The sequence below is a fragment of the Pristis pectinata genome, chromosome 16 (assembly GCF_009764475.1).
Source record: "Pristis pectinata isolate sPriPec2 chromosome 16, sPriPec2.1.pri, whole genome shotgun sequence".
In the NCBI taxonomy this organism is placed as follows: domain Eukaryota; kingdom Metazoa; phylum Chordata; class Chondrichthyes; order Rhinopristiformes; family Pristidae; genus Pristis; species Pristis pectinata.
Window position 1 is genome coordinate 36,853,870 of NC_067420.1, and position 16,615 is coordinate 36,870,484.

At 38.5% G+C, this 16,615-nt stretch overlaps 1 protein-coding gene across 1 annotated transcript in view; it reads left to right on the plus strand.

Annotated features, from left to right (window-relative positions):
• LOC127578748 (DNA topoisomerase 1-like) overlaps positions 1-16,615 on the plus strand; it is a 55,386-nt gene that overhangs the window by 10,908 nt on the left and 27,863 nt on the right. Inside the window, exons 4-7 of the mRNA XM_052031161.1 lie at positions 8,781-8,913; positions 9,629-9,693; positions 10,325-10,417; positions 11,726-11,795. Of these exons, the coding sequence (XP_051887121.1) occupies positions 8,781-8,913; positions 9,629-9,693; positions 10,325-10,417; positions 11,726-11,795 (361 nt within the window). The remainder of the gene's footprint in view (positions 1-8,780; positions 8,914-9,628; positions 9,694-10,324; positions 10,418-11,725; positions 11,796-16,615) is intronic.

Below are 16,615 nucleotides of genomic sequence, written 5' to 3' on the forward strand. Positions count from 1 at the left end.
TGTCCTTTGTTCTGCAAGTTCTAACTTTTTGGCAGCGTATGTTCTGCAGATATGGCAGCAGTCCTGGTACTTGACTGAAAAGATTGATTTGTGTTTCATTAGGAGTGTGAATGTCCAGGGGTGTGTACTGGTTTTGTGAATAATGAACCCAAGCCTAATTTGTTACTTAAAACAAAAAGGTGGGGTATTTGGGGAACTTCTCTCCCTCCTATCGTCTATAGACAATGAGATCAATTGTTTTGAGACTGATTCCACCAATGAGTTCATATTGAATCTGGAACTCGTGTGTATGTCCTACATTAATTTTGTAATTTACTCTTGTCGATGAGGAAAGTTTGGAGTACTTTCTTTTCGCGTACTTTAATCTATTATAGTACAGGTATAATCTGGGGCAACAAATTCTGACTATGAAATAGGTTCTCACCCATTATCAAGTATGGCATTGTTTGGTGGATAGTCCCAAATACTTGTTACTTGAGACAGCACCAGTAGTTACCATCTTCCCAATATCACTGTGCTCTTGAACTTGGAAACACCTCTCAAACGATCTGAGGACAAGCTATGGTCCTTTCTCCCCTACTGGCTATTTGAGAATGAAGGAAGTACACATCCCCACTTCAGAGAACTTGGCCATGATGGGTGTTAATACATCTCTTTATTTCATAACTGACGTCTTTCACTGCTGTTTTCACAGACTGGCACAGAAGGTTGTGGTCTTTGATAATTCATTATTGCTGTCAGGAGAGCAAAAGTGTGGGCACTAAACAAGAGGGCTTAGAATATTATTTGTTTTTTGTTTCTTTCCGATACCTGTATTCTGTTGTGTGGGAATGGTTGGGTTTGGATTTGTGTTTTTGCATGGTTGGGATTGGATTTTTCTCATTCTACTTGGGAAGAACTTGCAGGAGAATTATATGCCTTCATGTCTGGGTGTAGTAAGCCACCATATACTGTGTATACAGTTTTCTTTGCTAAGGGAGTCCAGACAAAGGGGATATAATATTTTTGAGCAAGGGAATTCAATGATTGGGAATTATTCTGTGTCACGGGGTAGTGAAAATCTTAACCTCGCTCCACCTAAGGTACATGGAGGCTGTATAATTTGGCAGAACAAGCTTGAGGGGTTTAATGGCCTACCCTAATCTCTGTTACCTTGTGAAAGAAGTGTCCAAGTAAGGACTTGGTGATCTTCTTTAGAGAACGAAATTTCCAAGAATTCTAATTAGAGAATGATTACTTTTATCGTGGTCTGAGATTTGCAAGCTGTTCAAATTTTACAAAGATTTACCACATTATGTTAAGGCAAACTGTAGGTTCATTTGTACAGATGATACTTGTCCTCTGCTAATGTGCAAATTATTCACATTCAGGATTTCACTGCATTTTTTTTAGTAAGTTATTTGTGGTTGAAGCAAAGCAGCACTGCTGAGTCTTGCTGTCCTTGCTAGTGCCATTTATTCACTTGCAAAGTACAAGCCCTATCTCTTCCCCACCTACCAGCTCATACCAAAGCTTGCATGGTTTACCTGGCTACATTCTGTGAGCAACCCAATCCAGATTACTTATTCATATGCTTATTTCTTTATGCATGCTCTTAGCTTGTCTCTTCCATAGAAGAGTAGGGATACTATTCTTGGTCAAAGAAGCAGAAGACTTGGCTCTGGCTCATTTTCGCTTTGCAGACAATTCTGCCAATAGGAACCTTGGGATGGACTATCTCACTAGTTTCCTCTCCTAAAATTAGAAAGGATCACAATTATACCCTTTTTAACATTATTCTTTTTTGACAAATACCAATAATCATGATGTTGGTGCAGTGACTAAATTACCTGATGTATTCTAGGGGCCTGACTAACAATTGAGACCTCTATTCAAATCTGTAGAATTTAACTTCATCCTGAATTTTAAAAAAACACTCATCATTTATAATAACCATAAACCCACGAATATTATTCAGTGGATGAAATCTGCCATCGCTATCCAATCTGGCCTACGTGTCTCCAAACCTACCAATGTGGTTGACTCTTAAAGTGTACTCTGAAATGGCCTAGCTCAATACGAAGCCAATTAAGGAATGGGCAATAAATGCTGGACTTGTTGATATTCCGAGGCAATGAAGCATTTTTGGTACTTGTTATCTAAACAAATATGAGGGGTTTATTTGCCAAAACCTTTTGTGTAGCTATATTCAGCCCAGTTCCGAAAATCCTCCTTGGGTAGCTCAAAGACACAGCTCCTGCATGAAGGTCAGTTAATATCTGCACAAAACATCTTAAACCTGCTTAACAACTTTTTTTTATTATTGACAAGATTCTGGGTTTCAGTTAAAAATGCGCAAGAACAAATTAGAAGTCGATTCCCAGGGTACTGGGCTGTTTTGGGAAAAAGTTGAAATAATGCACTATAATCATGGCAGAAAAAAAAATTGCTGTCTTTCGTGGATGCCAGATAATGTCTGCCACAATACAGAAAAACTACTGTTTGTGTTTTTATTAATTAGGTTCAATCCTTGCGCTGAGCTGATCCTCCCAAATGACTATTCATTTTCAAGTATTGTCAATCAGGTTCAGTAAAGGATCAGATCAGATGAGGTGAATACTTGCCCGTCATATGGTGAGGCTCTGATTTCATTGTATTCTTCACTGGAGAACTTTTTTGGGGGTGAAGGGAGGAACTGAAGACTCGTGGGAGTGTAGTTTGTCCCTTTTCAGTCTCTTTTATCTGGGGCTGCTTTCTTGAACCTTATGGAAGTTATCAGTGTTTGGTCTGCCTTTTTCCCTCCCACAAAATCTGAAATTTAGTAGCTAAAAATGTTTGGGATCTGTCTCTTCCAGATTTGAAACTGAGCTGCTAATTTGTTCTTGTGGTTATTGAAACCTGGGAACTTGTTTTAATTAAACATCCTTACCTCATTTATTTTTAATGCAAATATTGAATTCCAAATAATAATGTCCTAATACAGGCTTTATAAATGAAGTTTTCCCACTGCTACATCCCTCATCTACCTACCCAAACCAGCAGCCAAGTGTGCTGGTGCCAGTTTTGACAGTGTTAAATTGGGGAAAGAAAATTGTGTCCTGGAGTTTGCATCAAGTCTTCCCATAATGTTTTGCAAATTGAAAATGTTGAGGATTGAATTCTTGGCATGAGGGGATGGTATTGTAGCAATTGTCTGATTCCCTTTGGCATGTATAGAATTTTATTCTGAAGTGTGGACATGTGGTCTTGCTGCTTCAGCTACATTTCTCGGTTTCAGTAGCTTAAACTGAATCATCTGCATTGTGGGGGGAAAAAATGCTTCCAAGAATCTGTTGTTGGATCATATCCTCACTGCCCAAATTGAATGAGGAGGCAGTCCTACATGCTGGAAATCTGATCTATATGTTATCACCATGCACACCTGAACACATTGATATTTGCATCTTGTTAAAATCTAAGGACAGAACAAAGCACAATGCCTCAAATACCATGGCTGGAACAAAAAAGAACACAAATGGTTGATCTAACCAGTCCAGTGCTCATCCTCTGTGAGCAGTCTGGTCCCACATCCTTTTCTTTCCCCTTTCCTTCAGATAGACAACCAGTTAGTAGATTGTCCCATGTCAAAAGTGTTAAATGCACAATATAGCAATGTATATGGGTTGTACTTGGTTTTTAAAGTTTGATTTTAGTGCAGCCAAACTTTAGAAGGTTGAATACAATCTGTATACATTATTTCATCAGGGGTGTAGCACATGACAAAGTTTTCCTTCAGATATTAGCTTTTCTAGAAAACTTCTGTAGTTTTCTAGATATCTCATATAATTTTCATCTCCTCTGTCAGTATCCTAACGATCTCTATTATATCAGGAGTTGTTCAATTGGATGTAAAACAAGCATTCAAATGGACATCAAAACTGAAAATACTGGAAATACTTAGCTGATCAGGCAGGAATATCAACAACCTGAAATGTTTCTCTCTCCACACATGCTGCCTGATCTGTTGAGTATTTCTAACCTTTTCTGTTTTTATCTCAAATGTCCGGTATCTAGAGTTATTTTGCTTTCTAAAGGACCTCAGGAGTTAGTATAAGGCAGAACTGCTGGGAATTTCTCTGTCTTGCACTTCCCCTACCCTTCACCTCCCCTGCACTCTCAACTTTCACCTGTGGCTTCATGGCAATGACTTACTGTGTGGTAACTTTCAACATTCTGTAAACTTGAGACTCCCAAGTTCCTCTTCTTCCATGTCATCCAGTTTTTCTGTATTAAAGATATAGTTATCATTTCATCATCGTAGTGCACTGTCTTGCATTTACTGATCCTGAATTCCATCTGACATTGTGATTTGTCTTTTCTACCTTTTGCCCATATGTTTCCCTACTATGGTTTTTGCACATCAAAACAGTTCTTAATCGATTTGCTTTCCACATAATTTCATACTTCTCCATTTAATTTTCCACTCAAGTTACTGCATTAGCTTCTTAGTCAAAAGTTTCCTCAGCCTGTATGCTCTCTGTCCATTGCATTTCCTTTACCCTCCATTTATGTAATCTTAAAGAACTCGTGTGATTAATCAAGGGAAGTTTTTCTCCTTGAATTCCACATTGACTACTTTCAACATTTGGATACTCCACTTGGAATAAAATACTACTGCCACAGGTATTGAGCTAGCTGTGGTGCAGTTACCTTGGCTACGTCTGGCTCTTCCAATCCCAATTGGTGATGGTACGACTGTTAAGTAATACAGGAAGTCCCCGGATTACGAACGAGTTCCATTTTTTGAGTCTGTTCGTAAGGTGAATTTGTATGTAAGTCGGAACAGTTACGTACAGTTCACATCTAGCGTCAATTAGTCCTAAGTCACTACAAGCTTCAGTTATTTATTGCTATATATTAAGATCCAAATGGAATTTTGATTCCAATTTCATTATAATTCCACACATAATGTGAAGCAATCTAAAATACAGCATAACTTGTTATCGCTAGGACGTGTGAAGACTGTCATCAGTCTTGTGTGCGTTTGGTGTCATTCATTACAGTACAGTACTGTGGAGGTACAGTTACCACATCTAGTGAGTTTTGTGTATTTTCCGACTGACGGACAAAATCAATTTAAGGACATCTGTAGAAACGGACCTCGATCATTACCCGGGGATGACCTGTCGGGGGAGAGCGAGTGCTGGATAGATGGATAGATAGAGAGGGAGATAGAGATAGATATGGTGGGTGGGGGCAGCGGGAGAGGGGGCTGGTGACCATTCATGGCGTCCCTCATCATTTGGAACTCTTTGAACATCCCTGCCCCAAAATGGCGGTACAGACTGTAACACATGAAGTCAACAGTAGAGCTGTTCGCCACCTCCATCACCTGGAAAAAGTCAACACTGACAGGCAAACCGTTCTGTGGCCAATTCTACGCCTTCTTCCTGCCATTCATAAGTACGGGCGTTCGTAAGTTGGGCATTCGTAACCCGGGGACTTCCTGTACTCATATAATTTCTGTGAACTATATGTAACTATCTTCCAGTTGTTACTTATTTTTGAGAATTTGCATTCTGTTGAGAGAATCTGTCTTGATTTTCAGTTCCTCAGCTTTTTAATAGACTTCTAAGTAAAATGACATTGCTGTGGGTCACCTCATTCTGTGTCCGAACTCACTGGGGAAAAGTAATGTTGTCAGTGACAACATTTTTAAAAATAGATATTGCCTTAACCACTCTTCAATCCTTAATCACCTTCTGCACTTAGTAGCACCTTGATGTATAATTTGCAGTGGCTATTATTTCTTTCCTAGTTTCCAGATTTGTCAATTACCATCATCTTCTTTGGCTTAACTAACTTTAATAATTTAATTTTTGATATTGCTTTTATTATTTATTAACTTGCTATTCTCATTACTTGTCACTCCTAACTGTAGCAATACTTCTAGAGTACATTTTTGGTTTGCTTCAAATGCTCTTTGTTCCCTTGATTCCTTTCAACCACTTCCCCTAATTTTTTGGATTCCTGCTTGGGTTTTGATCATCTATAGACCTCCACAAATATAATTAAATCTATCTTTTGAAACCTTGAAACTTGTACTTTTACATGGCACATTGTTCAAAATCTTTTTTAAAAGAATTCCATCTTAAAAGATTACTCTGTTGCTCTGACTTTGATTTTAAAACGAGTTTGCAGTACAGCATTGAATTGCAGGTCGACTGGTGCTAAGGGCATAATGGAAGTCTTTGGGTTCCATTGACTGACCTGATTTTCATATAAAAACAACTTTTGCACCCACGCCAACTGTTACCAATATGTTAAGAGCTGTCCACTTTCTCCTGCCTGGTCTGCCTTCATATCAACCATTGGTATTGTTCTACCAGGCACATTCCCAATTTTTTGTGTGCAGAAGATCTTGCATTGGCTGGTTATTAGAAACACAACATGATTCAGATATTCTGGCCAAGTCATTGACATTTTTGAATTTCAAATGATGTAAATGAAGTAATACTGGTTTCCTCTTGGACAGTAGGATCAGAAGGCATGAGTGGCAAATACTTGAAATCTCATGAGAACTGATTTAATATGAGCAGATAAAAATGTTCAGAATAATTTTCAGAGAAGGGTACTTGAGGAACTCTAGAATGCATGTGGTTGCCAAACTGGAGAGTTGAGGTGGCAGAGGTGCTGATTTTAATCCCTTGAATGGCTTTTACTTTCCCAGTGCCACAAACAATCTGCTGGAGTGGGTTGAGCAACATTTACTTTCCTAGTGTCTTTTTTAAGTTTTCTGGATGACGGTGTTTATTTTCCCCAGGATGTAGGTTTGATGGGCAGACAGCAGTCTGTGAGGGCAGCAACGTGGACTCTGAGAGGACGGTAGTGTCAATGAGGCACTGTAACTAGATGGTCTGTTGGCAAAAATTTGACCAAGCTGGCAATGAGCAGTAGTCAGCCAGGGAAGCCAAAGTCTTAGCTGTCTTTGTGAAATGGAATGACAGCAGCCAGCCTGAGGCCTGTGTTTGAAAGCTCGGGGCTCAGTCAGAATGGCGATCTGCCCTGTGCATTCACAGTTCGGCCTTGTCTGTGGAGATGTTGCATTAACTCCTTCCTGACTAATTTGAGAAGAATGTGCTGAAACCAAGTGCTGAAATGTTTTATTTTGAGTTGAAAGTTTGTGCAATGAATTTGTATTTTGCTGGCTTCCTTTCTAAAAGAAAATGAGTGAAATTTATTGTTGGGCTATATGGTCCTTTAAGTTCAAGTTCCAAAATAAATTGTTACTGGGCATTGTTTCTAGCATCATTGCATTATGTAATACAGAAGAGGATTCCCATGCTTTGATATGCAGTTTTAATAATCAGTAAGTTTTAAGTAAGCGAGATATAATGCCTCTATCCTCCTCTCTATGAATTTTCAAATTAATTCTAAGTTTGTATTTTTTTTCCTCCCTTGCTCCATGAATTTGGTTGCATATCCATTAAGAAATGAATTTTTTTCTCACCTTCGTTATACAAAGATCTGAAGTGCTTCTCCCTGGTAGGTCAATAGCATACATAATTTGGAAATTAGTGAGCTTTATAATTGGTTTGCAGACTTACTAAACTAACACTGGCAGAGATCGGGGCCCGGATCTCTATCCTATTATATGTTGGAAGGAGATTGGAGGAGGGAAAGAAATCAAGACTTCGGACTAGAGTAATGGATATCATTAAATTTAATGGTTATTCCTTGTTTTAAGTACATTGGCCTTGTAAAACAGGCTTTCTGTGGGTGGAGCCACCTTTAAAAGTTCTACATTTATATTTTGTGGGACATTTGGAAAGCTAATGACTCTTCTAACCATGCAGCTTCCCTTGCCCCTACCCTCCCCTCCAGTACGTTTCCCCCATCTAAACCATATATTTAGAGCTTACTTCCAGGCTAAAATTGAGGCCTTTGAGTCTGTTTCCTGAACCTGTTTATCCATTTGTAAGGATAAATAAATAAGTGGGATGTTGAATCCTTAAATGCATGAGTTCAGTTCCATATCTCAACTTCTCAGGTTACAGTTATTCTACCCCTGCCCGCAGCATCGATGAGTTGAACGAGAGTAAAGGCCATAGCTTATTCTTCTCCATACCCTCATGTTAAAAAAAACAACTATTCTGTGTCTTTGATCAACTAAGCTAAGTCTACATTGACTGATTGGTCAGGCAGACCTGAAAAAGTAATACAACTCCTTTCCTAAAGTGCCTTTTGTTGCTTTCAGGGAGCCCTGAAGTGCCTTGCAGGCAATGTAGTGCAGTAGTTAATTTGCATGCACCCAGCTTTGGAAAAACAGCATTGTGATGTTAAATATTGATTTCTTATTAATCTTAACTAAAGAAAGAACATTTACCAGAACACAGGATGACTTTCTTGCTCCTTCTCAATAGAGCCATGGGATCTTTGACACCCCATGTGACAAATTAAACAGTTCTTCCAATATGAAGCATTCTCATCACGGCATAGGAGCATCAGTGTAGATTTTTGGCCCTAGAACCTTGTAACTTGTGCAAGAATACTACCAGTTAACTATAGCTAGGTTTGGTGCAAATTGGGTTAAAACTTTGTGTTTGTGCACATGTGAAAAGTCAGATTCTGTCGTAATGATTCCATGCATTTTAATAATTGTTTCAATTGTCTGTTGTTTTCATTCCTTTTGAAGAATTTATTTTGGTAAGATTACTTACTAGTGAAGGAGAGAAATGGAAGAAAGATAACAGAAATGGTATACTTTGGGTAGCACATAAACCTTTATTGTGGGTTCTGTAACCTCGCTCTCTGTTTTTCAGTGAGCACAAAGATTCTTCGGAAAAGAAACACAAGGATAAAGAAAGGGAAAAAGACAAATTAAAGCACAGGGATGGGAGCTCTGACAAACACAAACATAAGGACAAAGACAAGGAGAAAAGAAAGGAAGAAAAGGTATTTGAGTTGGTGTTAACTGACCTTTATCCCGGTGTCATTTGTTTCAACCTTGGAGATGCTTTTCTTCCCTCAAGGTAATTTGGCATAAGTTGAAGTTAGAAATTGATTCCGTTGTACACCTAGCACACCCTGTCTCTCTTTTGCTTACCTACATGCCCCTCCTATGTCCATATCTTAACATTCATCCATTCTGTGGCCATGCACGCCCAGTTACCTGCATGATTTGTTTTCAGTATTTCACAAGATTTGTCTCTGTTAACTCGTGTAGCCTGGGTTTTATTTTAAGATGGTCCACATTGAGGCCCAGAATGGCTAGATAAGAATGCAGGGCCAAGCAGTTCCAGTGGAAATTGTTGCATAGTTCCCTGATTAGTGAGCAAACAAGGTATGGTAATTTTAGTCTTTCAAATAAGGAAGTGGGAATTTAAAAATCAAATGCTCTGATTATTTGCAATGGACCAGTCTTGTGAGATGACAAATAAAATACATTTATTTCATATTTTTAAAAAAACAAGGGTGTTCCCTGGATTTATATTACAGTTTGCACATAGCCATGTCCAAGAGGTTTTAAGGTTAGATATTTGAAGGGAGCATTATGTCCCTGGTGGACACAAAGATGCCACTGTGCAGAAGCTAGTATTGGAAGTGTTTGATTTTGAATGATCTACAGAAGAGATCTTGCATTGCTAATGGATTTTCTTTCTCTTGAAAGGACAAGATCCACACCTCAAGTAGCGGTTCTGGAGACAAAGTAAAGAAGGAGAATGGTTTCACAAGGTAAGCTCTCATCAGCCATTAATCATACCTATTTTACCAATCTGTTTTACCCATTGGTTTTAGAATGCCTATTTATTGCTACTTAAGTTTCTCTTCCAGGAGGCTGAAGCTGTTTGAAATAGTGGGAACTGTGGGTGAGGCAAGAGTGACTGTGGCAGATATTGAACGGTAGACAAATAAGTCCCCCATTTTTTGAGTGGTCAGGGACAGTGGTCATAGAAAATAAATGTTTATCTTCTGCCTACCAAAGTAAGAATGTTGAGTTGGCTTTTTAAAAAAAAGGGTCAAGCCATTACATTTTAGAAAAACGATATATGCTTAAAGGATGTCTGGAACCTTTCTGAATATTCCTTGTTGGAAAACAATGATCGTGCTGGCAGTTTCCTGAATTTGCAGCACTTGGAGGTGTATTTGCATAGGTAAATCTAATTTGGAACAAGATGCATCTGAATTCCAATTGTGTCTGCCTGCATGAATACCATAGTTTAGATTTAATGGGCTATCTGGTCTGGCTCTCAAGGGCTGTTTTTGTTTTGTTTAAGGCAGCCTGTTCTATAAAATAAATTTCTTGGTTTAACAAGAGCTCAAAATTTCTCTCTTATCCCTCTTTTTGCCTTCCCACCCTTTTTAGCCCTCCTCGTATAAAACAGGAGCCAGATGATGATTATGTCCCATCCATTAAGGTGGAAAATAAACCAATGAAGAGAGTCCGTGAAGATGATGAGTAAGTTTCTTCCTTGAAGCTCTGCAAGTTCCACATAATGATCATAACATTGAGTATGTGTAGGAATAAAGAAAAGGACAGTTCCTTAGAAAATAGGGAAACCATCTGGCTACAAGAAAGGAAGGCTGGGGATGGAAATTGGAAATACTCTCATCACACAGCAAGGCCCATAGACAGCAATGGGAAATAATCAGCTGGTGTGTTTTCTAAAGGCCAGTGCATGTTATGCATTCACCTGAAGTTGCAGGAAGAGCCTTAGTTTAATGTTCAAGCCCCAAGAGACTACACTAAAGGGTTAACCTAAAATTAACTTGAGACTCTGTAGTAGGGTTTGAATCTATAATCTTTTGATTCTGGAATGCGAGTGACAACTTAAACCAAAGACTGATGCCCTAAATGATTTTCTCTGAAGGATGTGCTCTCTTTCCCTTAAGTCACTGTGAACTCTCTTGAAGTTAAGGGGGAAAAAAATTCCTAAGACATTTTGGAATTGGAATTTAGCTCCTCTTTAAAAGCTAATACATGAACTCTGAGTGTGTGTCTCTTCCAAGGTTTTATCCCACATGCGTTTTACTTCTATAACCTGTTATAGAGCTGAGCTGTTTGTATTTGCTTGCATATGAATCATTGTTAACTGTTTGGTCTGTTACTGAAGGCTATTTTTCAAGGAGGACCATCATAGAACAGTACATCCCTGCCTGACTTCGGTTATCCACTAACAGTGGATGCAGAGACAGTATCTGGCCTGGTTGGAGTACTTACTGAGCAAATGACCTGCTAATACTTCTCTAATCCCATGATTTTTTAAATTTCTTTTTCAAAAGTGAAGTTTTATTTATCTTTCTCTGATTCTGAATTGTTCCATGTGATGGGCTTATCCCTTTTTTTAGGACAGAAGGAGGGAAAAACATGTCCTCAAAAATCGGAAATGAAAGAAATAAACGGCCCCAAACCAATGGGGCAGGGGTGAGAGCATGAAAGAATTCATGCACGTTGCCACCATAAGAGATAAACCTCCCCAGGCCTGTTTTGTTTTTGTTTGTCATTGCTTCCATTCTTTAAAGGAATAATAGGCATGTGTTTTTAATAAACCACAGCAGTCTTGTGGTACAATGCAAACTGTAAAGGAAACAATGATGTTTACCCTGTTCAAAAACAAGTTTTCTCTAAGCTCATAGGGTAGTGAGTTTTTACTGCCTGGTCATTATCCTAAACTTAATTGTTAAACCTGTAGGCAGGTATGGAAAAAGGTTATGGTTATCCTTTATGAGGTGTTTTGACCGTATTCAATGTTCCTTTCTATCATAGCGCTGATTTTAAACCCAAGAAGATCAAAACAGAAGATGCAAAGAAAGCCAAAAAGCGAAAACCTGAAGTGGTGTGTGATGCTTTTGTTTTCTTCAGGATTCTGTCCTTTCATTTGGAATGGTCGAATTTTGCTTATGTTTTGCATTATTTCATAGCTTTAGAAATGCTTGCTGAAGTGAGTGAGTAGTGAATTGAGCCCTCTCTAATGACCCATATGCAAGTAGCCTTCACCTGTTGATGGTCTCCCAACGTGGTGAAATGCATCAGTAAAACAGTAGAATCATAAATTGTTTCTATTTTGTGACCCAATTGCATCTGAAATCCTGAGATTGGGTCATTTTTTTCTCAGATGGGCAGGGAGATTTTGGCGGAAAGTGACTTGATCTACATTGTATGAAATACAAATTAAAGTCATGGAGACATACAGCACAGAACCTGGTCTTATGGCCCACCATATCTATGCCAACCTTTTTGCCCATTTGCCTAACTAATCTGCAATATTTATACATGGGTGATTTCAAAAATTGAATCTTGTGACTTCTTTTGCATATAGTTCAATAATTATACTATTGTTCCTATGTTTTAAATCAATTATTTTCTGTCTGAAACAAGATTTGTAACATTTGGCATACTGTATATCCTCCAGCGCAGTATAATTCATTAAATTGTCACCCATCATTACAAGCCTCTGAACTCTTTTAACTATAGGCATGTACACTGGTTCTTGCACTATCTCTAATTGGAGAGGCAGACTCAAAACCAACCTTAAAACTGGAAAACTTCTGGATCTGATGTGCTATTCCACTAACTGCTAAGTTTGTCAGAGTTCTGAGATGCTGATCTTGTAATGGGGTTTGGGTAAACGTTTGCATCAGTGGCCACATTGATCACTGAGACAGCAAGAGCTGTTTCAGGAGCTAAATACTCAGCATGAATCAAATACAATCCACAGGGCTGCACAACCAAAGGCTTTACTTAAGAAACTTCAATCTCAACCAGAGACGAATGACAAAAGTGAAATGAGGGAAATTGTTTTGGGAGGGGGGGGGGTTGGGGGGGAATTATAATTGATTATATCAGGGGAAAATATTTTGATTTCTTGTTTTCAATCTCTTAAGTTTTGTTGAAGCGTGTTTTTGGGGATCTGTCCTCTCACTTAACACTTCCTGCTTCCTTAATGCATTTTAATACAGTAGGTGGTTTATTTTGTTCCCTTTTTTTGTGAACTACTTTGAAGGTAACCAATAGGTCTGGCACAGGTCTGTTTGGCAGCGGTTTTTTGGCCTAGTCATTCAAGATATACAAAACTGTTGTGGGGGGAGTTGCATTCTCTTACTCCAGGAGTAGAGTCTGAACCTGTCCTTGCTTTGAATGTAGGTCCTATGAAAATGTCATAGAATGCCTTGCAGTACATAAAACAATACAGCACTGGACAGGCCATTCAGTCTACAATGTCGTGCTGATCTTGATGCCAAATTATACTAAATGTCCTCTTCCTGTGTATCATCTATATCCCTCCATTCCTTTCATATTCATGTGTCTATCATGTGCCTGATTCCATTACTACCCCAGTAACCCATTCCAGGCCCCAGCCTTAAAAGACTGTCCCCTGGTGTTTGACATTTCTACCCTGGGGAAGAGATTCTGACTGTTCACCCTATCTATGCCTCTCAATTTTAAAAAGCTCTATCGGATCTCCCCTCAGCCTCCGACACTCTAGGGAGAACAACCCGAGTTTGTCCAACCTTATAGCTCTTGCCCTCTAATTCAGGCAGCATCCTGGTGAACCTCTTCTGTACCCTTTCCACAGTCTCCACATCCTTCCTATATTGGTGTGACAGCAGTGGTCCTGAGTCAAAAGTTGGTATGCTCGGGCTCCTTTTTGTACCCTGAATTAAATTGAAGCTGACTTTGCAATGCACCTTTTTTTTTTCTGCATTGCATTGATGGTTTTGCCTCTCTGGGGAGCTAAGAAATTGATCTGGTTGCTGAAGTAAAGTGACACCATACAAAATAGAAACATGGTTCAGGTGTTTTGACAAACATCTGTTCCCCCTACAATGCCACCAAAAGCATACCTTTGACCATTCCTTTCATTGCAGTTTGTGATACAGAATGGTTGCTGCATTGATTCATAAAATGATAAGTGTAGAAAGGGGCCACTTGGTCTATTTCAGTGTTAACTCACTTTCAATTAGTTCTATTTCCCCTACTCTTGCTCATAACCCATCAGACATTTTCTTCGAGTAATTATCTTTCTTTGCATTTTTAGAAGTTATTTGGAATCTGCTTCCACCACCTTTTCAGTGCATTCCAGAATGCAACCCTGCTACATATTTTACTTTCTCTCCTTGCTTTTGCAAGCTAGTTAGTTCTATTTGCTGCATCAAAACCCATCAAATCTCCCTTTAGTAGGTAGGCCATCAACCTGAAACATTAACCCTTGTTTTTCTTTCCCTGGTTGCTAGCTGAACTGTTGAGTATTTCATGTAATCAGTTTCTCCAGAAATTCCACAATAGCTAAAGTTCTGTGTTCTGGTACCATTCTAGTAAATCTCATTTACTCTTTCACTAAGGCTTTGGCGTCCTTCTTAATAGTGTAACTCATTGTAGTTGAGCTTTGGCAAACCAGTAAATTAAAGGTTTCATACAACTTTCTTTTGTGTTCTAATCAATATTAAAGCAATGGATCCTTTTGTGCCTCTTATTACCCTTCATAATCTGACCTCTTACCCTGAATGAGTTGTGAGAACCCCTATTCATCACCTTAATCACCATTCCCCTCCACTCCCCCATCTTGCAGCACCCCCTTGCCCCTTGAAAGATTGTACTCTGTCATTTGTATTCTTTCTCCTTGTTCCTACCAACTTCACACTTTGTTTTAAGTTTCACCTGCCATTTTATCAGTCTGCTCTGAAATCATTCCACATCATAATTGCTACATTGGAGTTTTGTGTCATCTGAAAACTTCGAAACTATATCCTATAGTTACCAAGTCAAAATCATTAATGTAAGTTAGGATAATTAGTGCTCCCAACAATGTGCCCAGAGATCTCTCTGAACTTGTGAGAAAAATAATTGCTCCCCACTACATTGTGCTTCATGTCGCTGTGCCACTTTTATAGTTGTTGTCCCTTTAATCTCATGGACTTTGTTTTGCCACCAACTTTAGTATGTGATAACTTGCTTAACTTTTTTTTGACAGTCCATACAGGCAATGTTAATCATGCTGTCCTCAATTACTTCATTAAAAAATTCCTTCAACAAATTTATTAGCCAATATTTTTACAATTCTGTTTTCCACTACTGGCTTTAGACTGGTCTGCTATTACCACATTTATCCTTCTCTTTTTTTTGTTTAAAGATCTGTGTTCTTTTTCTATGACATCACTTGCTATATCTGAGGAAGATTGCAAAATTAATCCGTGCCTCTGCTCTGTTCACCCTTGCATTCCTTAGTGTGTATCCCATCTGTACTTTTATGCAGTCTTTTAAATACCTCAATCTTTTATTTTCCTGTCAGTTTCTCTGCAGCCTGTTCTTTTGATAGTGGCAGGATCCACTATTGAAAATGGCTGCCAGCAATTCATTTAGTAGCTTATCCTTCCTTTAACCATGCCTTTACTATCTAAATGTTCATGTAAAAAAAACTTTTGGATTTCCATATGTTACCTACTAATCTTCTTGTACAATCGTCATCAATTTCCTTTTTTTTCTGCTTCATTTTAATTTGCCTTTCCTTAGTCATGCTTTAGAAACCTTCATGTAACATGATTAGTCTGCATTTGTATGAAGACCTTTTATGCTTCAATTTTCTCATCCACTGTTTATTTGCCAATCTTTTGATTTAATGCAACTAACCAGATTACTTTTCAATGCATGGAATTTAGCCCTTCTGTCAATTAAGTAATATGTTCACTACTTCCTAAATGTGTCGCAATGAAACATTACCCTACGTAATTCCCTAGAATCAATTCCAGCACTGCTTGTTTCCTTGTCAGGTGAAAAAGTATTAATCAAGAAGATGGTTCTGCTCATTTCTAGAATTCCTTCCCCGTAATGCTGTTACTATCCAAGTCAGGATTAGGTAATTGAAATTCCCATTTTCACTACTATAAATTACTTGCATCTTTCTCAATTTGCTTGTAATCTCTCCATCTCGTATCATCTGGCAGCCTGTACTATAATAGCTTCTATATTATTCCTAGTAAATAGATTTTGAATCTTCAGTTACATCATCCCTTTCCAGTCACAAGAATATCTTTCAGCATTATTGTTGGTTCTCTTGTTTTCTCCCAATCTTTCCTGAATGGTTTACATTGGAACGTGGAAATCAGGAGCAGAAGAAAACTGTTTGGCCCTTCAAACCAGCTCCATTATACAATACAATCATTACTGATCCTTGATCTCAATATCATATTCCTGCTTTCTTGCTGTACTTTAATGCCCTTTGTACATAGCAGTCTGTACCTCCTCTTTAAATGTATTTAATGACTTGCCATCTGTGGTTATAGAATTCCATTGGTTCACTACCCCCTGAAGTTCTTTTCATCTGCCCCATATCTGGAAACTGACCATTCTGGACATTAGCCAAGGATAATATATTCGCATTCATTCCCTTTAGGGCCAGGTGTCTTGCTATCACTTTATTATAATCCCAAAAAGCTACTTGTTCCTATTGCTCGTCACCTTCATTTACTATATTCTGGCTATTGGTGCACATGCTCTAAAGTCATCGTAATTCATCTTGTTTGTACTCCACTACCCTTTTGCGTCGCCTGTTCCTGTGCATATTTTTAATCTCTATAATTGTTCATCCTGTTGCCCAGAGCAACAGTGACTGCACTTAAAACTAATTTATTGTGTGATAAGCATTTCAGCGTTCTGATA